The sequence below is a fragment of the Phacochoerus africanus genome, chromosome 8 (assembly GCF_016906955.1).
Source record: "Phacochoerus africanus isolate WHEZ1 chromosome 8, ROS_Pafr_v1, whole genome shotgun sequence".
Taxonomy (NCBI): domain Eukaryota; kingdom Metazoa; phylum Chordata; class Mammalia; order Artiodactyla; family Suidae; genus Phacochoerus; species Phacochoerus africanus.
The window spans coordinates 88,536,877-88,558,939 of record NC_062551.1 but is presented as its reverse complement, the minus strand read 5'-3'; the positions used below and the strand labels follow the sequence as shown (position 1 = coordinate 88,558,939).

At 41.1% G+C, this 22,063-nt stretch overlaps 1 protein-coding gene across 1 annotated transcript in view; it reads right to left on the bottom strand.

Moving 5' to 3' along the window:
* Positions 1-2,091: 2,091 nt before the first annotated feature.
* The window catches only part of ZBTB8A (zinc finger and BTB domain containing 8A), a 38,477-nt gene continuing 18,505 nt past the window's right edge, over positions 2,092-22,063 (bottom strand). Inside the window, exons 2-5 of the mRNA XM_047793073.1 lie at positions 21,842-21,945; positions 9,862-10,685; positions 6,771-6,940; positions 2,092-2,771 (exon numbers count right to left, since the gene is read on the bottom strand). Coding sequence (XP_047649029.1) covers positions 2,439-2,771; positions 6,771-6,940; positions 9,862-10,684 — 1,326 coding nt within the window. The 5' untranslated portion in view covers position 10,685; positions 21,842-21,945 and the 3' untranslated portion in view covers positions 2,092-2,438. The remainder of the gene's footprint in view (positions 2,772-6,770; positions 6,941-9,861; positions 10,686-21,841; positions 21,946-22,063) is intronic.

The window sequence follows — 22,063 nt, the reverse complement described above, 5'->3', positions numbered from 1 at the left end:
TTTGTTTCTGCTGAGCCATGATGGGAACTCCATTTGGTGCAATTTAATTGTTAAGACTCCTGATTCAGGAATGGTCATGTTGGGAGACAATGAACTCAATGCACACTATCCAGTCTGTCTTTGTTTTGCTTTGTTTTGTTTGCTTTTAGGGCCCCACCCGAGGCATATGAGGTTTCTAGGCTAAGGGTTGAATCAGAGCTGCAGCTGCCGGCTGATGCCACAGCCACAGCAACACAGGATCTAAGCCGAGTCTTCGACCTACACCATAGGTCACGGCAACGTTGGATCCTTAAGCCACTGAGCAAGGCCAGGAATCAAACGTACATCCTCATGGATCCTAGTCGGGCTCATTAACCACTGAGCCACGAAGGGAACTCCCAATTTTAAAGTAACTGGAAATTCACCCTTAAGGGAATCTTGAAAAAAAATCTCAGAATTAAGTACCATAAAACAAAGTGGTTATTCATCTATTTATAAAGAAAATTTAAAGAAATTAACCATTTTAGCCCACAAATTGGTATCAAGGACAATCATTAATTAAATAAGAAAATAATAACATAAAAAGTATTTTGAGGTATGTCATGGCAGGTAATACATGGAGCCTCTCTATGAAAATTAAATTAAAACAGGCTTAATGGTGATAACTTCCTAAGACCTTTATGAAGGTCAGTTCCTTACTTCTAGTATTTAGATTTTATCTTTAGAACTAAAATAAAGCTTCTCCAATTTGACTTAATTTTGGAATGTTTCATAATTCATATATGGGAGAAGTTTTAACTTTGTATCCTAGTAGAAAGATTGTTTTGAAAAATGATATAGACAAGCTAAGCAAAAATGCTTAAAGAACTTAAGAGAATAATATCATCAAATAGTTTTATATATAAAATTTACATATAAATAACAATATAAAACATGTCAATAGATACTATAGGGACATGACTTAGCACTATTTGAATATCTCTAGTTCAAGATATATGCTGTTGGAGATAATTAAATTCCTCTTCTTTCATACTTTCTAAATCTTCTTTTTTCATACTTTCTAAATCTGATAGGCTTCTTTTTATAATTATTGCAGATTGGTGAGGTTTAACTTCATTCCTTGGCCATTTCATCTTTTTATAATTATTGCAGATTGGTGAGGTTTAACTTCATTCCTTGGCCATTTCAGGAGACAATACAGGAAGAAACAGTTGAAAGAGGATGATTTAAAACCAAAACCTGTCCCCTCACCAGCCCTACCACTTAAACTTCCTAACCTTAATTTCCTCATTTGTAAATCAGACAGAATGATCTTTATTCTGCTGATTGGTGGGAAAATGTTGGAGAGAGCACTTTATAAATAATATAGCAGTATAGAAATGTTAGAAATTACTCTTAAAAACTGGTAAGAACCTCCAGTTTTCTTTTTTCTTTAGAGAGGAAGAGCACTGTATATTGACAGATCTTCAAAAACAACCTTGACAGTATTAGTTTACTCCTTTAAAAAAAATGAGGTCTGTATATAATATCTGGTCAGCCTCTATTTTTGGCTTTTTTTTTTTTGTCTTTTTGTCATTTTAGGGCTGCACGAGCAGCATATGGAGGTTCCCAGACTAGGGGTCTAATCTGAGCTACAGCTGCCAGCCTACGCCACAGCCACAGCAACGCCAGATCTGGGCTGCATCCGAAACCTACACCACAGCTCACGGCAATGCCGGATCCTTGACCCACTGAGCGAGGCCAGGGATCGAACCCGCAACCTCATGGTTCCTAGTCGTATTTATTTCCACCTGCGCCACGACGGGAACTCCCTTTTTTTCTTTTTTTTTTAAAATACTGACTACATACATAAGAGTGATTTTTAACTTAATGACAAAAATTTCAAATATGAATGATTTCAACAATTTTAGATTTGTCTTCCGCCATAATGTTAAAACATGTAGGATATGGGAATAATGATAGGTCGTTTTAGATCTGAAGTTAATGGAAAGACTAATTTGTTTAGTCAGATAGGCTGCCAGACCCTTTAATGTGCTCTTACCCGGTACCCTGTGAAAATTCAATATTGGTAGTTTACATGTTTTTGAAACACCTTGAAATTATTTATATAAAGTTTGATTGTGGTGAATTTATTTAAAATATTTTCTTTGAAAAAAATTTGCTAAGTCGATCTTCCAATGTTTAAAAAAAAGGTATCTCTGTAATAAAAGTAAGAGGATTAATTGTTCATCCATCATGCCAACTCAAGCTAGGTCTTTCTTTCCAGTGCAGCAACAGATTTTAGGGCATCAAGGTTCAGAATGAATACAATGGCCTGTTCAGAAAGCATGCAAATGATATCAGGTCATTACTTTTAGGTCAGTCTGATGATCTGTTCACCAGACTCTGACCACGGAAAGAGAGAGAAACGGAAGTTAATGTAAGTTGCAGACATGCCACCTCTGTTGGTTCACCTTCAGCTACCTGATGTTGGGCTTTATTTCCTTCTCTTCTTCTTCTTCACTATCATCAACCTGTTGTATGACCAGATCAGCAGACCCATCCTCTACAATCTCCACGTATGATCTATTCTCATCTTCTCCCAAGTGCCATCTGGAATCCTTATCTCCATCTGATGGGGACATAAGATGCTGTTCAGCTTCCAAATCAATGGGAAGGCTGTCTATGCCAACTTCAGCAAGGCACTCATTACAGAGTCTGTAGCGCCTGGTTCCTTCCTGTACCACTTGACCTGTTAGATCAGTCACATGGCGTTTGCATTTTCTGCAGATGAGTTTGCATGCCTGGTGAATCTGTGTAGAGATTGAAATAGTGATTTTAAAAAAGAGAGATTTTTCAAAAGCAGAACACTTTGATAGTCTAAGTACCAGTTCATAAACTTAAGATGTTCAAAGCCAAGCATACATTAAATTAACACCTAATTATTAGAAAAATATCACAGGTTTTAGTGATAAATTGATGTCAAGAAATATTCACATCAGCTTTCTCTATTTTCTTTCTCTTTTTTTTTGGCCGCACCTGTGGCATATGGAAATTCCCAGGCCAGAAATGGAAGCTAAGCCGCAGCTGCAACCTATGCCACAAGTGCAGCAATGCCAGATCCTTAATCCACTGCACTGGGCCAAGGATTGAACCCTGACCTGGGCCACTGCAGAGACAACACTGAATCCTGCAGAGACAACACTGTCCCACTATGCCACAGTGGGAACTCCAATACCAGCTTTCCCGAACCAATGTCTATTATTTTTTTTATGATTAATGTTATATACTTACTAATTTCACATATCCCTTAATCCAACAGTATCTTTATATCTGAGGTAACAAGGGACACTTCCCATAATAATAATAATAATTGCAAATACTTAATAAATACCATGTACTGTTCTAAAGATTCTACATATCTTTTTTTTTGTCTTTTTTGTTGTTGTTGCTATTTCTTTGGGCCGCTTCCACAGCATATGGAGGTTCCCAGGCTAGGGGTCCAATCGGAGCTGTAGCCACCGGCCTACACCAGAGACACAGCAACGCTGGATCCGAGCCGCGTCTGCAACCTACATCACAGCTCACGGCAAGGCCGGATCCTTAACCCACTGAGCAAGGGCAGGGACCGAACCCGCAACCTCATGGTTCCTAGTCGGATTCGTTAACCACTGCGCCACGACGGGAACTCCAGATTCTACATATCTTAATTTGGGGGGGATCTCATTTCACGTTGCTATTAGTTTTGTTTTGTTTTATTTTTTGTCTTTTTGCCTTTTCTACAGCTGCTTCTGCGGCATATGGAGGTTCCCAGGCTTGGAGTCCAGTCAGAGCTGCAGCCACCGGCCTACGCCAGAGCCACAGAAACGCCAGATCTGAGCCACGTCTTTGACCTACACCATGGCTCATGGCAATGCCGGATCCTTAACCCACTGACCGAGGCCAGGGATCAAACCCACAATCTCATGGTTCCTAGTCGGATTTGTTAACCACTGAGCCACGACGGGAACTCCTGCTATTAATATTTTGTTATTTTGCTAGAGAAAGAAAAAAACCTTGTTGCAAATTTAAATTTATCAAAAAATATTTTTTGATGTAAAGATTACTTACTTGATACTTTTATTAATGAAAGATCTAGTAGAAAGAGGACTAGACTAGGAATTGGAAAGCTTATGTTCTAGCCCTGCTTTTGTCATTTACTAATCTTGTATCTTTTTTTTTTTAAACTAATGCCTTTATTTTTATTTGTTTATTTATTTGTTGGTCTTTTTGCCATCTCTTGGGCTGCTCCTGCGGCATATGGAGGTTCCCAGGCTAGGGGTCGAATCGGAGCTGTAGCTGCCAGCCTACGCCAGAGCCACGGCAACGCGGGATCCGAGCCACGTCTGCAACCTACACCACAGCTCACGGCAACGCCGGATCGTTAACCCACTGAGCAGGGGCAGGGATCGAACCCGCAACCTCATGGTTCCTAGTCGGATTCGTTAACCACTGCGCCACGACGGGAACTCCCTAATCTTGTATATTTTTTCCCAATTTCTCCCCTCTCCCCCTTGGCAACCACAAGTCTGTTCTCTATGTCTGTGAGTCTGTTTCTGTTTGGTAGATAGATTAATTTATGTCATATTTTAGATTCCACATATAAGTGACATCATATGGTATTTTTCTTTCTCTTTCTGACTTAGTTCAGTTAGTATGAGAATCTCTAGTCACATCCATAACCATGTATCTTGAAACAAGTAATTTAAAACATTATAAACCTTCTTCCATGGTAATTGTCAAATATTTAATAATTGGTAAGATATGGGCACCACCCAATCAGAATAGAAACGTGAGTATCAGAATGAACACTGGTTATAAACAACAATTACGGTGGCTCTGCGCCATATCACCCTATTATTATCCTTGATTACTTCCTTATTACTAATGGGGATACAGCTCAGGTTGTAAGGACCAAATGAGTTAATATGTGTAAAATGCTTTGGGAAGAAATTATAATTGATGAATAATTATATATTATAGATATTACTAAATACCTTTGATCAATAGCTGTCAGAACAGTAGATTATAGATGCTAGTCTAAAAATTATTACAAATAATTAACTATATCATGCTGAGTTAATGTTTAAGGCGTATTCATTTAGAAAAAGTCAGAACAGGATGAAAGTAGCCCACCAAACACAAACAGTCAAAAACCCAAGAAACTTGATGCAGTCTGTAAAATATCTACGAAAATGTATATGACTACCACTCAGTACAGTTATTATCTTCTGCTTAACCACTGATGTATCAATGAGTAAATGTTGAAAGTACATAATTTGAGTGTATCTTTATTTCTCCAGAGATAGTATCTGTATTATGGTTATGATATGTGGCATTGTTTTGTTACAAATTTCCGACACAGATTCATACAGATTCCAATACAGTTACAAAGACAAAGAAATCAAGTGAAATACTATAAAATAGAAAATATGATCATGAATTCATTATTTTAAAAATATATATCTTCTAGCTCAGAAATAATCTGAAAAGAATGATGCCTTATAACAATGAGCACCCTAGGTGTCTAAATTTTGTTTTCTAATTTCATTCCCCACTACAAGGTACCAAAGCTTCTTTGAGAAATGACTGATTCCTTTTTTTTTTTTTTGGCAGGGGATGTTCAAGGTGAGCCTAGGGCTCTTTTGGAGCCAGAGAACAAGGATACTTTGAAAATTTAACAGAGTTGTGACAAAAGGACACAAGAGCCAGCTTTGAGTGTCCCCACTGCACACATGAAAATCTGAGTATCAAAAAGAATAATAATTGTTATGGATCCAAATATGATGAACCCAATGAAAATTCATGAGATCACCTGCTATTTAAAAAAAAAAAGGCAGAAAAAACTCATATCATTTGAGACTACTATTTTTTTTTCTTTTTTGGCCACACCTGCAGCATATGGAAGTTCCCAGGCCAGGGATGGAATCTGAGCCATATCTGTGACCTACACCACAGCCGAAGCCTACACCATAGCCACAGCAATGAGGCATCTGAGCAGTGTCTGCAACCTACATCTCACAGCAGTGCCATATCCTTAACCCACTCAGCAAGACCAGGGATTGAATGGCATCCTTATGGATACTAGTCAGGTTCGTTACCGCTGAGCCACAACAGGAACTCCCAGAAATGGTGATTTTGACCTAGACATTTAAAACATTTTTAAAGTTTACATTGTTGTTGGCTCGTTTTATATCCTGAAAAGGCCAGGATATAAAACACATTAGATTTCAAGTCAATTAAAATGGATATTCAGGAGTTCCTGTCGTGGCGCAGTGGTTAACGAATCCGACTAGGAACCATGAGGTTGCGGGTTCGGTCCCTGCCCTTGCTCAGTGGGTTAACGATCTGGCGTTGCCGTGAGCTGTGGTGTAGGTTGCAGACGCGGCTCGGATCCTGCGTTGCTGTGGCTCTGGCTTAGGCCGGTGGCTACAGCTCCGATTGGACCCCTAGCCTGGGAACCTCCATATGCCGAGGGAGCAGCCCAAGAAATAGCAACAACAATAACAACAACAACAACAAAAAGACAAAAAAAAAATGGATATTCAAAAGACTATTTCTTACTTTAAGGTTTCAAAAGGAGAATAAAAATCTATTTTTAAAAAATATATGAATTTATGCATTATATGTAAAGCAAAAACATTAAATGGGAATAAAATTTTAATCTGGTAGAGTTTTATGAAAAGATTTCCCTCAGTTAATCAGATTATCCTAAAGCTGATAAATGCATGGATTTCCTAAGAAGTAAAATGATGAAAAAATCATATACATACTGTTCGAAAATGGCTACTTAGATGGTCTAGCCGGCTAAATCTTTTCCCACAAGCTTGACAGGGGTAAGGCCTTTCTCCTGTGTGACAACGAAGGTGCCGCTTGAGGTCTGCCTTCCGCTTCACCACATGTGTGCAATACGGGCACTTGAACCTCATCCTGGGCAGGTCATCTGTCAGGAGACAGTTTGATTAAGTCACCAGAAGGTTCATAATCAAAATTCTAATAACTTCAAGAATCCAAAAGGGGCTGGTGAGTCCAATCTCAGAAAGATAAGCGAAAAGAAAAAGGAAGAAATTTTATAAAGACTAGATTGTCAAAGATGATAATCCTATTACGGAACCATAACCTCAGGAGATATTTACAAAGTCTGGATAGATTTTGTCTTTTTTTTTTTTTTTTTTTTTTTTGCTTTTTAGGGCTGCACCTGCGGCATATGGAAGTTCCCAGGCTATGGGTCGAATTGGAGCTACAGCCACAGCCACAACCCATAGCAATGTGGTATCCGAGCCGCATCTGCAACCTACCTCACAGCTCATGGTAATGCCGGATCCTTAACTCACCAAGCAAGGCCAGGGATGAACCCATGTCCTCATGGATACTAGGATACTAGCCAGGTTCATTACTGCTAAGCGACGATGGGAACTCTGAGAGTCCCTAGATGTTAAATATCAAGAGGTAGTACTGGATTTTAAAGATTCTAAGTACCTTGTTTTATTAACTTACTTATTAAATAATTATTTATTTAGGCATTTATCCCCCTGCCTTTACTTTTTATACAGTTGTGCTACTTTTCTTGTAAAATGAAAAAGTTTCAAGGATCCTTAATTTTTTGTTTTAAAACTCATACATATTCAAAATGTTAGTTGTGATTGGAGGCAAATCTCATCAATTTAATAGCTGGTCATTATTGAAGATTTAAATAACCCAGAATTATAACAGTTCAGAGCCCAAGAAAGGATAACATTTTTGCTGCTTTAAAACACAACAGGAGTTCCCGCTGTGGTACAGTGGGTTAAGGATCTGACTGCAGCAGCTTGGGTTGCTGCAGTCCTGGGTTCCATCCCCAGCCTGGTGCAGTGGGTTAAGGATCCAGTGCTGCCACACTTGTGGCTTGGATTCAGTCCCTGGCCCAGGAACTTCCATATGCCAAGAGTGCAGACAATCAAAACAAAACAAAACAAAAATGAAAAATAAAATGCAACAAATATTTTCCATTTTTGCTCTGTTATTTCTGTCTTCCTTGGCCCATTATAGAGCTCAGCAGGATTTTCAGTAAGCTCTACAATATGATACAATTTCATGTATTTTCATATTATATCCTACAGGAAGATATGGTTAGTAAAAATCAGTCAGGTTGCCTATTATTTTTAAATATGTTACCTATACAACCAAATTTTTGTCTAAAATTTATATGACGACCAGGGAAATGTAAATATTGATTGGCTTTAATGATATTAAAGATTTGTTAATTTTGTTCAGGTACAATAATAATGGTATTGTAGGGGGTTTGTTTGGTTTGGTTTGGGTGTTTTTTTGCTTTTTTGTTTATTTATTTATTTATTTGTCTTTTTGCTATTTCTAGGGCCGCTCCCGAGGCACATGGAGGTTCCCAGGCAAGGGGTCCAATCGGAGCTGTAGCCACCAGCCTACACCAGAGTCACAGCAACTCGGGATCTGAGCTGCATCTGCAACCTTCACCACAGCTCATGGCAACGCCGGGTCCCCAACCCAGTGAGCAAGGCCAGGGATCAAACCTGCAACCTCATGGTTCCTAGTCGGATTTGTTAACCACTGAGCCACTATGGGAACTCTTTTTTTTGCTTTTTTAGAGCTGCACTTGTGGCATCTGGAAGTTCCCAGGCTAGGGGCTGAATCAGAGCTACAGCTGCCGGCCTATACCACAGCCACAGCAACGTGGGATCCAAGCCACGTCTGTGACCTACACCACAGCTCACGGCAACAGCATATCCTTAACCCACCGAGCGAGGCCAGGGATGGAACCTGCATCCTCATGGATCCTAGTCAGGTTCGTTAACCGCTGATCTGTGAAGGGAACTCCTGCAGGTTCTTTTTTTGTTTTTTTGTCTTTTTGTCTTTTCTAGGGCCACATCCGCGGCATATGGAGGTTCCCAGGCTAGGGGTCTAATCAGAGCTGCAGCCACCGGCCTACACCAGAGCCACAGCAACATCAGATCCAAGCCGAGTCTGCAACCTACACCACAGCTTCACAGCAACGCTGGATCCTTAACTCACTGAGCAAGGCCAGGGATCGAACCCACAACCTCATGGTTCCTAGTTGTATTCGTTAACCACTGAGCCATGACGGGAACTCTCTGCAGGTTTTTTTAAAACTACATTTTAGGAACATATTCTGAAATATTTAAGATAAAATATGATGTCTTAGGTTTGCTTAAAAATGGGAGGTGTTGGGGCAGAGGCACAGATTAAATAAGACTGGTCATGAGTAGGACTGGGTAATGGGTACATGGGGGTTAATTATACTATCCTCTCTTAATATATGTTTGGAATTTTTCTAAAATTACAAAATACAAATAAAGGAGTTCCTGTTGTGGTGCAGTGGGCTAAGGATCCAGCCTTGCTAGAGCTGTGGTGTTAGGCTGCAGCTCAGATTCGATCCCTGGCCCAGGAACTTCCATATGCTGTAGGGGCAGCCAAAAAAAAGGAAAAACAACAACAACAACAACAAAACTCCTCCCTACTGAATTCAGAAAAAAAAAAAAAAAAAACTATTTCAAATGAAAATATGTGTCTTAAGGATTGAACCATTTAAGGAAAGAGCTTTAAAAACTTAACAGTAATCTAATCACCCTCAGGCGTAGGTTTGGAAAATCGTGGGTTTCCACCCTCAACACGCTATTCTTTTGACCTCCTTAAATTCATCCAATATTACTTTTAATTAAAGAAATTAACTTAACATTTAATGAATAGATTTCATTAGAGAAGTATGACTAAAAAAAGAATCACTTGGCTCAACTGCCCATAACACCTAAAGGTGTTATGTTGAAATAGGATTGATTTACAGAGGAGTCTTGGAATGTGATTGAGGGGATGGAGTCTCTTTGTGGGTACCTGGAAAACTTCTTGATGTGACATCAGCTCCTTGACCGTACTGATAGCCAACAGGAGTAGAGTCCATTTCCGCATCCATCTGTGTCTGCTCTTCAGACTGGGAAATGTGGCTGGAAGAATCAGATGTTCGAGCTTCTCGTTTGCTTGACTTATACTGAGTCGTTTCAGAAGGCTGTGACAACCTCAAATGTTTGGACTTTTTCATGGACTCTTTCCTTTGTTCATGCTTGGCCAGAGGTTGCTGAGTATTCCTTTGGGGGGCTGGATGGTAATTATACTTACTCCAAGATTTCCCACTTATTATACCCGTCCCTTGATCGGGGCTCAGGTGAGAGCGTGGAGAACTGCTTTCATCTTGCCAGCCACCGCTATAAAAAGAGGAACGTTCTATACCATTAGAACTGGCATCTTTATCGGAGAGGCTGAAATAGCGATCTTTTTCTTTTTCGCTGATGTCAAGCGAAGATTTAATAAAGGTCTTACAAACACTGATGACATCAGTCATCTGAAGGAAGCTAGCAGCTGACATCACTTCTATGACATTCTGACCCGTGAGAGAGAGCCTACCAGAGTAGACGAAGTCCAGGATGACGGTAAAAGTGTCGGGAGAGAAAGCCTGAAACGTCGCGGTGGTCGGCTGACTCGTTTCCTTGGAAGTCTGCGAAAGAAGCATTTTAAAGTAGCCGCTACTAGCAAATAATACATTCCGATGGGCTTTGAAGACTTTTCCTTCAACCAGAATATTGCAATCACAAAATACATCTTGCCTGCGCTGCTCATTCAGTTGTTGGAGGAGGTGAGACTGATGAGAGGAGATCTCCATTCTAAAGAGGAAAAGACACAGCAGTTACCAAAATCAGAGTAACATGGCTTCTCTGAGTCAAGTGAAAAGACGGTCAGAAACTTTTTTTTGCTTTGTAGGGCCGCACCTGAGGCACATGGAGGGTCCCAGGCTATAGGGGTCAAATCGGAGCTCTAGTTGCCAGCCTATGCCACAGCCACAGCCACGTGGGATCTGAGCTGCATCTGCGACCTACACCACAGCTCACGGCAACACCGGATCCTTAACTCACTGAGCAAGGCCAGGGATCGAACCTGCAACCTCATGGTTCCTAGCTGGATTCGTTTCTGCTGTGCCAGGATGGGAACTCCCAGGCCCAAGATTTCTGATTCCAACAAAATGTGGTCTAGGACGTGTTGAAACTTTTCTGCCACAAATCTTTAGATTCTAGCTAAACTATAGCCAAAAGTTTTTTTGATCGTGCCCACAGCAGGTGGAAGTTCCCGGGCCAGAGATAGGACCTGTGCCACAGCAGCGACCAGAGCCTCTGCAATGACAATGCCAGATTCTTAACCTGCTGCACAAGAGAACTCCAATATAGCCAAAACTTTAAAAATGTACATCTTAGCTTGAAAGAAAGAAGAAATCCCTAGATGCCAGCAGTGGAGAGGGAGCAGAGCCAGAGCAGCGATAAGGGCTTGAGGTTTTTTTGTTTTTATGCCTGCACCTGCAGTATGTGGAAGTTTCCAGCCAGGGACTGAGTCCAAGCCATAGCTGCATAGCTGTGGCAAGACTAGATCCTTTAACCTACTCTGCTGGGCCGGATATTGAACCTGCACCTCCACAGCAACCCAAGCCGCTGCAGTTGGATTCTTAACCCACTGCACCACAGAGGGAACTCCTGTGCTCAAGTTTTTATCAGTAACAGAAATTGGAACCCTCTCAGGGTTCGAATTTAATGAAAAAGGAACTAGTAAATTTTGCTTCTAAGTCCAAGGAAAAGGCAAAGAAAGTGTGTTTTGGGGGCCTTGCTGGGCAAAAAAAAAAAAAAAAAGACCCTGAAGATAACTGAAGTCAACATATGAATATCAAGTTGAAAAACAATGCATCCATAAGAATACTAAAAACATGAATTACCTAGGAGTTCCTGTCATGGCTCAGTGGGTAACGAACTGGACTAGTGACCATGAGGCTGTGGTTCGATCCCTGGCCTTGCTCAGTGGGTTAAGGATCCGGCATTGTCATCAGCTATGGTGTATGTGGCAGACGTGGCTTGGATCTGGCATTGCTGTGGCTGTGGTGTAGGCCAGCAGCTACAGCTCTGATTCGACCCCTAGCCTGGGAACCTCCATACGCCATGGATATGACCCTAAAAAAAAAAAAAAAAAAAATCCATTAAATACCTAGGTGTCAACTTAATATGTGCAAACCGTGTATAGTGAAAATTATAAAACAGCTGAAAGAAATGTAAAAGATCTAAATCAATGGAGCCAGGCCATGTACATGAATTAGAAGACTGAAACAGTTAACATGTCAGTTTTATTCAAATTGACCTGTAGAATCAATGTAATCTCAATCAAAATATTTAAAAGCTTATTTTTGTAAACATAACCAAGCTGACTCTAGAAAAAATTTGTTTTTGGCTGCCCCACAGCATATGGAGTTCTCAGGCCAGGGTTCAAATCCCACCTGCAGTTTTAACCAACTGCGGCAACCCTGGATCCTTTAACCCACTGCGCCAGTTGGGGACTGAACCTGTGCCCTGGCGATACTGAGACTCTGCTGATCCTGTTGCACCACAGAGGGAACTCTGGATTCTAAAATTTATAGCAAATACAGGGGACCTAGTATAGCTAAAACAATTTCAAAAGGAAGAATACAAAAGGAAATTTACTCTACCTGATTTTAAGGCTTATTGTAACGATAGTAACCAAGATAGTGTAGTATAGAGTCTAGAAAAAGACACACGAATATATTACCAATTGATGTTTTTAGTCAGGTTTATTTCACTTTTTCTTCACAATGGTGACACATTTATTCAATGGGGGAAATAATATTTTCAAACAAATGGTGCTGGAACAACTGGATAGTCATCATAGAAAAAAAAAAGAAACTTGACCCTTTACACCACATGCAAATTTTAACTCAAAATGGATCACAGAACTAAATGTAAAAGTTAAATTTCTAGAGGAGAACACAGGAGAAAACTTTAGGACCTTGGGGTGGGCAAAGATTTCTTAGGACACAAAAAGCATGGACCATAAAGAAATAATTGACAAACTCTGCTCTTTGAAAGATATCATCAAGGGCATAAAAAGTCAAGCCATGAACGGGGATAAAATATTTGGAATACATATATCTGACAAAAGACTTGTATCTAGAATATATAAAGACTTTAAAAAAAAATTTTTGTGTGTTGTTTTAGGGCTGCACCCTTGGCACATGGAGTTTCCCAAGCTAGGAGTCAAATCCGAGCTGTAGCTGCTGGCCTACACCACAGCCACAGCAACACCAGATTTGAGCCACCTCTGCAACCTACACCATAGCTCATGGCAACGCCAGATCCTTAACCCACTGAGCGAGGTCAGGGTCAGGGATCGAACCCATGTCCTCATGGATACTAGTGAGATTCGTTAACCGATAAGCTGAGCCATGATGGGAACTCCTAGAATATACAAAGACTTCAAACAACTCAATAACAGGACAAACAACTCATTAGCAAATGATTTGAACAGATTATTTCACAAAATATGTGCAAATTAGCACATGAAAAGATGTTCAACATCACAATCCCTGGGGAAATACAAATCGTGGTTTTGCACAATGAACAATGAAATGTCATTAAACACCCACTCTAATGGCTAAAACTAAAAAGACCGACAATACCAAGTGCTGACAAGGATGCGGAGAAACTGCATCTCATACGCTGCTGGTGAGAATATAAAGTGGTACAATCATTCTGGAAAACTATTTAGCAGTTCTGATAAAGTCAAACCTACTCTAAGACCCAGGAAGTCCATTCCTAAGTGTTTATCCAAGAGAAATGAAAACGTTCTGTCCACAAGGAGATTTGTTCAAGAATTTTCTCTTGATTGATTGATTGATTGATCTAATTAAAGTACAGTTGATTTATAATGTTCTGCCAGTTTCTGCTGTGACGACCTATGCCAGATCCTTCACCCACTGAGCCAGGCCAGGGATCGAACCTGCGCCTCCACAGTGACCCGAGCTGCTACAGTTGGATTCTTAACTCACTGTGCCAGCGGGAACTCCAAACAGTGCATTTTATTGTATGTAAATTATACCTTAATGAAGTCCATTTTTAAAAAACTCCTTAGAAAAAGAGAATTTAGTAAGATAGCCAATTATAAAATACACAGAATGATTATACAAAAATGAATAGCTAGTTATCAGATACAATGGAAGATTCCTTTCACAAAATCGTTAAAATTAAAAAACTTTTGGCCACCCCTGTGACATGTGGAAGTTCCTGGGACAGGGACAGACCCAGCGCCACAGCAGGGACACAAGCTACAGCAGTGACAACGTCGAATCCTTAACCCATTGAGCCACCAAGGAATTCCTAAATTAAATATTTTAACAGTGGGCTGGAAATCCTGTGAAATCAGATTGTTATGATCATTATACAACAACAGATGTGATAAGTTCATTTGAGTAATAAAAAAATAAAAATTAAAAAATTTTAAAAATTAAAAAAAATAAATATCTTAAGAAATACGCAGGAATTTTATGAAGAACATGATAGAACTCTGTAATGAGGATCATAAAAGAACTTGAATAAACAGACTATTGCCTTAGCTTCCTCAATGGTCTCTGCTTTTACAGGGGGATCTGCTAAAATATGTCAGATCATACCATTCCTCTACTGGAAACTTCCAAAGGCTTCCCTCTCAGAAAGCAATCCAAAACCTTTGCCTTGGTCTTAAAAGGGCTGCAAGATCTTTTTCCAACCTTCTACCCCCACCCCCCGACCCCACCAGTGCTACGCTCATTGGTTTTGATGTTTCCTCCAGATCTTCACAAAACTTGTTCCTCTACTTTTTTTTTTTTTTTTTTTTTTTTTTTGCTATATCTTGGGCCGCTCCCTCGGCATATGGAGGTTCCCAGGCTAGGGGTCCAATCGGAGCTGTAGTCTCCAGCCTACGCCAGAGCCACGGCAATGCGGGATCCGAGCCGCATCTGCAACCTACACCACAGCTCACGGCAATGCCGGATCGTTAACCCCTGAGCAAGGGCAGGGACCGAACCCTCAACCTCATGGTTCCTAGTCGGATTCGTTAACCACTGCGCCACGATGGGAACTCCCCCTCTACTTTATATAAGTCTTTCCTTCAGTGTCACTTCATCAGAGGTCATCCTGACAACTCCATCTTTCATAGGGGGAGTTTCAGTGGATCGCTATGGCCAAATAGCTGTTGTCATAGAAACTACATCCTAGGAGGCACAGTTTAGAAACCAGGAAAAGGATTAAAGGAAACATGATCATTGTCTTCCTGGAGTTCCCGTCATGGCGAAGTGGTTAATGAATCCGACTAGGAACCATGAGGTTGCGGGTTCGATCCCTGGCCTTGCTCAGTGGGTTGGGGATCCTGCGTTGCCGCGAGCAATAGTGTAGGTCACAGACACAGCTCGGATCCCGCGTTGCTGTGGCTGTGGTGTAGGCCGGCAGCAACAGCTCTGATTAGAGCCCTAGCTGGGGAACCTCCATATGCCACAGGAGCAGCCCTAGAAAAGGCAAAAAGACAAAAATAAATAAATTAATTAAATTTAAAAAATAATAATAAATAAAACTGTGATGCTGATAATAATGAGAAAACCAGTGAAGTATATCAGAAAATCCAGAAATGTATCCCAATATATGAGGGAATTTAATATATGATGAACCTGTGGTGAAGAAATGAGCAGTTTACTGGGCATTGGGACAATTTTTACTTTTCTGGAAATAAAAATTAAGCTGGATTTCCCACCTCTCACTTTGCATCAAGATAAGCTCCATATGGACCAAAGACAGAAGTATGAAAACAAGGCCATAAAGGTGCTGGGAGAAAACAGGGAAGACTTTATAAACTCGAAGTGGGAAAGGCCTTTACAACCATGACTCAAAATACAAAAGCCATAAAAATAAAAGGTTGGTACGTTTGATTACATAAAGATACAACAAAATTCTGTATGACAAAAAATACCACAAGCAAAGGCAAAAGACAAACAACAACATGGTAAAAACATCTATTAGAGAAAAGGGTAATCTTCCTAATATGTTACAAATCTCTAAGAAATTGGCAAGAAAAGAACAATAACCTAAGACAAAATAAGACAGAAGAGGAGTTCCCACTGCGGCACAGTGGGTTAATGATCAGGCTTATCTCTGTGGAGCTGCCAGTTTGATCCCCAGCCAGGATCCAGCATTGCTGCAGCTGTGGTGTAGGTTGTAGCTCCAGCTCAGATTCAGTCCCTGGCCTGGGCACTTCCATATGCCACGGGGGCAGCCAAAAAAGAACAAGACAGAGTACAGTTCACAGAGAAAGAAATACAAATGACCCTTAACATATGAAAGGATGTCCAACCTTACCCATGAAAATATAAATGCAGGAGTTCCCATTGTAGCACAGCAGAAATGAATCCGACTAGGAATCATGAGGATGTGGGTTCGATCCCTGGCCTTGCTCAGTGGGCTAAGGATCCAACATTGCTGTGAGCTGTAGTGTAGGTTGAAGATGCAGCTCAGATCCTGTGTTGCTGTGGCTGTGGCATAGGCTGGCAGCTGTAGCTCCAATTCAACCCCTAGCCTGGGAACTTCCATATGCTGGGGGTGCGGCCCTAAAAAGCAAAAAAAAGAAAAGAAAAGAAAATATAAATGCAAATTTAAACTATACTGTTTCATTTTTCCTCTCTCAAATGAGCAAAAAAAATTTTTTTTTATTTGATAATATTGATAAGACTGTGGGAAAGGAGGTACTTTTGATCTTTACAGGTAGGAATATAAATTCGTATGACCTCATGAAGAGCAATTTGGCCAAAATTCCCAAAATTAAGAATGCAGAAGTTCCTGGGTGGCTCAGCGGTAATGAACCCAACTAGTATCCATGAGAACACAGGTTTGATCCCTGGCCTCACTTAGTGGGTTCAGGATCTGGCATTGCTTTGAGCTGTGGTGTAGGTCTCAGACGAAGCTCTGATCTGGTGTTGCTTGTGGCTGTGGTGTAGGCCAGCAGCTATAGCTCTAATTCGATCCCTAGCCTGGGAACTTCCATATGCTGTGGCTGCAGCCCTTAAGAGATGAAAAAAATTACAAATGCCTATATTCTCTGACCAAGCAATTTCACTTCTGGGAATCTATCCTACAGGCCCATAATCGAAGTGATACAGGTACAGAGACAGTTATTCACACCAGTGCTGTTTGTGATAGCGGAAGATTAGAAAAATGTCCATCAGCACCATTAAACTCCTAGAAGAGAACATAGGCGAAACACTCTCTGACATCAACCTAACAAATGTTTTCTTAGGTCAGTCTCCCAAGGCAACAGAAATTAAAGCAAAAATAAACCAATGGGATCTAATCAAACTGACAAGCTTTTGCACAGCAAAGGCAACCATAAAAAAAAAAAACCCACAAAAAGACAACCTACAGAATGGGAGAAAATAGTTTCAAACCAACTGACAAGGGCTTAATCTCTAAAATATACAAACAACTTATACAACTCCACAGCAAAAAAACCCAACAACCCAATTGAAAAATGGGAAAAAGACCCAAATAGACATTTCTCCAAAGAAGATATACGGATGGCCAAAAAGCACATGAAAAAATGCTCAACATCACTGATTATTAGAGAAATGCAAATCGAACTACTATGAGATACCACCTCACACCCATCAGAATGGCCATTTTTTTTTTTTTTTGTCTTTTTAGGGCCACACCCACGACATATGGAAGTTCCCAGGCTAGGAGTCTAATCAGAGCTGTAGCTGCTGGCCTATGCCACAGCCATAGCAATACTAGATCCTTAACCCACTGAATGAGGCCAGGGGTGGAACCCGAAACCTGATGGTTCCCAGTCAGATTCATTTCCACTGAGCCACAAGGGGAACTCCCAGAATGGCCCTCATTAATAAGTCCACATGCAACAAATGCTGGAGAGGGTGAGGAGAAAAGGGAACCCTCCTTCACTGTTGGTGAGAATGTAAATTGGTACAACCACTATGGAAAAGAGTATGGAGGTACCTCAGAAAATTAAATACAGAACTACCATATAACCCAGCAATCCCACTCTTGGGCATATATCCAGACAAAACTTTCCTTGAAAGAGACACATGCATCCGTATGTTCACTGCAGCACTATTCACAATAGCTAAGACATGGAAACAACCTAAATGTCCATTACAGATGATTGGATTGAGAAGATGTGGTATATGTACACAATGGAATACCACTCAGCCATAAAAAGGAACAAAATAATGCCATTTGCGGCAACATGGATGGAACAAGAGACTATCATACTAAGTGAAGTAAGTCAGAAAAAGAAAGACAAATACCATATATCACTTACATCTGGAATCTAATATACTGCACAAATGAACGTTTCCACAGAAAAGAAACTCATGGACTTAGAGAACAGACTTGTCGTTGCCAAGGGGGAGGGAAAGGAAGTAGGATGGACTGGGAATTTGGGGTTAATAGATGCAAACTATTGCCTTTGGAATGGATAAGCAATGAGACCCTGCTGAATAGCACTGGGAACTCTATCTAGTCACTTATGATGGAGCGTGATGGAGGATAATGTGAGAAAAAGAATGTATATATGTATGTGTGACTGGTCACTTTGCTGTACAGTAGAAAATTGACAGAACACTGTAAACCAATTATAATGGAAAAAATAAAAATCATTTAAAAAAAAGAAAAACATCCATCAGTAGGAGAGGGCCATCATATGGAAAGATGGCCATGATACATTGATATATGACAATACATATAGCTAGGTTTTTTAAATAAAAAAAGCAAGGAGTAGAGACTGTATAATGCAAGGGGGAGGAGTTCCCGTCGTGGCTCAGTGGTTAATGAATCAGACTAGGAACCATGAGGTTGTGGGTTCGATCCCTGGCCTGGCTCAGTGGGTTAAGCATCTGGCGTTGCTGTGAGCTGTGGTGTAGGTCACAGACGCGGCTTGGATCCTGCATTGCTGTGGCTCTGGCATAGGCCAGCAGCTGTAGCTCTGATTAGACTCCCTAGCCTGGGAACCTCCATATGCCACGGGTGTGGCCCTAGAAAAAGGCAAAAAAAAAAAAAAGACACACACAAAAAACACAAGGGGGAAAGACAAGCATAAACTGGAAGGATTAACAAGAAACCCAGAATGGTGGTTGCCAATTGCAGGTGAGGTAGGACCCGGAGACAGAAGCAAAGATGGGAAGGAGACTTTATGCAGTACATTTGTTTAATATTTGAGTTTTGAATCATATGAATATATTCAAAAATAAAATAAAAATAAAATTTTTAAAGTATGTCAAACAAGTGGGTGAAATAGTAACTATTTAGCCAGATCTATGTTGTAATTCAAGATTAAGAGATCATGGGACCTCTCAGGCCTCTCAGAGTAATGATATTCTGTGTGTACTTAAGTCAAGATTCATGTGCTACACGAACAAGTGACAAGATGACATTCCATTATGAAAGTCAAGAGGTTGTACTTCTTGAGGCGGGTAGAGAGAACAAACCAGGCTACTTTCAGATGAACAAACGACTACACTATTGCAACTGTCAGTCTGGTTACTGGCCTGAATACAGTGATGATAACAGACTGGGAAGAAAAAAAGATACAAAAGACTTGAATGGGAAGAAAATTCATGGGTCTTGATGGCTAACTGAAAAATCCTAGAGTTCCCACTATAGATCAGCAGGTTAAGAACCTGACTAGGGAGTTCCTGTCACGGTGCAGTGGAAACGAATCTGACTAGGAAGCATGGGGCTGTGGTTTCAATCCCTGGCTTTGCGTTTCCGTGAGCTGTGGTGAAGGTCGAAGACACGGCTCGGATCTGGCATTGCTGTGGCTGTGGTGTAGGCCAGCGGCTGTAGCTCCGATTCGACCCCTAGCCTGGGAGACTCCATATGCCAAGGGTGTGGCCCTAAAAAGATAAAAGGCCAAAAAAAAAAAAGAACCTGACTAGTATCCATGAGGATGTGGGTTCGATCCCTGGCGTCGCTCAGTGGGTTAAAGGATTCGGCATTGCCATGAGCTGCCCTATAGTTTGCAAATGCGGCTGTGTGTTACTGTGGCTGTGGTATAGACTGGCAGCTATAGCTCCAGTTCGACCCCTGGCTTGAAAACTTCCATACACCGCAGGTGCGGCCTCTTAAAAAAAAAAAAAAAAAATCCTACTACACCTGCCCAGAAATCCACGCTACACACACCCAGATCTTTCATAACTTTTATTTGATTTGCTTAATTGTACCAAAATTTACCACAATCTGTAATTGGCATGGGAAGGCCAGACAGACATAAAGAAAAGACAATGATTTTTATTTTTATTTTTTTTAATTTTTATTGTCTTTTTGCTACTTCTTTGGGCCGCTCCCGCAGCATACGGAGGTTCGCAGCCTAGGGGTCGAATCGGAGCTGTAGCCACCGGCCTACGCCAGAGCCACAGCAATGCGGGATCATTAACCCACTGAGCAAGGGCAGGAACCGAACCCGCAACCTCATGGTTCCTAGTCGGATTTGTTAACCACTGCGCCACGACGGGAACTCCAGACAGTGATTTTTAAAGCATAGGGGTTTAGCACTATCGCAGACAGAAATTAGGAAGCCAGTTGGAAGAAAGCTAGGTTTCGAGAAAAAGCACCAATTTAAGTTTTAAGTACATCATGGTTGATGTGAGTGGGAAGTCAGGCACATCAAGCCGTGGCCACAGGGCCCCTGGAAATGCTCCTTGAAGTTCAGAGGGTAAGTCAGATCTGAAGGTAGAGATGTGGGAGATACAAGCAAACAGAGAGGAAGGGGCTCCAGAGAAACACAGGCTGCGGTGAGAACCCGGAGGACTGCCCACAGCTGTGGAGTGAGCTGGGGAAGAGAAGCCAGTGTTACAGACCGAGAATTACAGGGAGGATCAGGACGGCATGTGACATGTACCCTGAGGATAGGGAGCTTCAGGAAGCAGTGAAGGGATCCACACAGTGAGACATGAAAAGGCCACCGGCAATGCTAATAGTAGCAATAGGCATCGCCTCCTTAATCCCGACACACAACAACCTACTAGGTAGATGGTATTATTAGCCCCATTTTACAGAAGAGCGTATTAACCCAGACAGTGACTCCAAAGCTGCAGGATGTAACTGATGAACTATACGCTGCTTCACCACTGCTTTGGGGGGAGCTGGGAGACCAGAGTTCTGACGCCAGTCCTACCACTAAACTAGCTCTATATCCACAGACAAGTAAGTACCTTCCTAGGCTTCATCTCCTCCTCACATTGAGGGGATTGGTCTAGATAACCCCAGCTCTTATGTAATGAGTCTCTAATTAAGGTAGAATGGAAGAGATGGACACACAAGAGAGGCAACGAATTAAAAATTTAACTATAAGAGTAAAGGGATTCCTGGCCAAGAAAATCAGAATGTTGAATGTTTTATACACTATACAGTGAGTTTTTCTCCCTCTCTTCCTTCTTCCCTCCCTCCCTTTCTTTTTTTGCTTTTTAGGGCTGCACCTGTGGAATATGGACGTTCTCAGGCTAGGGGTCAAAGCGGAGCTACAGCTGCCAGCCTACACCACAGGCATGAGGGATCCGAGCCGCATCTGCAAACTACACCACAGCTCAAGCCAACGCTGGATCACCAACCCACTGAGCGAGGCCAGGGGTCAAACCTGCATCCTCACAGATACTAGTCAGGTTCATTTCAGCTGCACCACAGGGGGAGCTCCCCTTTCTTTTTTTTCTTTTTGGCTGCACCTGTAGCATATGGAAGTTCCCAAGCCAGGGATCAATGTTGAGCCACAGAAGTAACCTGAGCCACTGCAGTGACAACTGCTGGATCCTTAACCCACTGAGCCACAGCGGAACTCCTATACAGTAAATTTTCAAGCAATAAACCCAAACTCTGATATACAAAATCTATAATTGCAAAACTCTACTTCTTATCTATATATTTAAGTTAGATATAATACCAAGAATTAAAATTTTTCATACCTGGGAATTTATAAATGCTGCTCTTGAAACCCTGCTAAGTCGATTGAGTGGAGTAAAAAGGGGAAGAATCCAAGTTAAACACAGTCTGTATATGAAGGCTTTTCCTGTAGAAAGAGAAAAGAGCTATTTATAAAGAATTTTTGTAATAAGAGACAGAAACATTTGCTAAGGTACATAATATCTATTTATTTTTATTTTTAATGTTTTAGTCTTTTTAGGGCC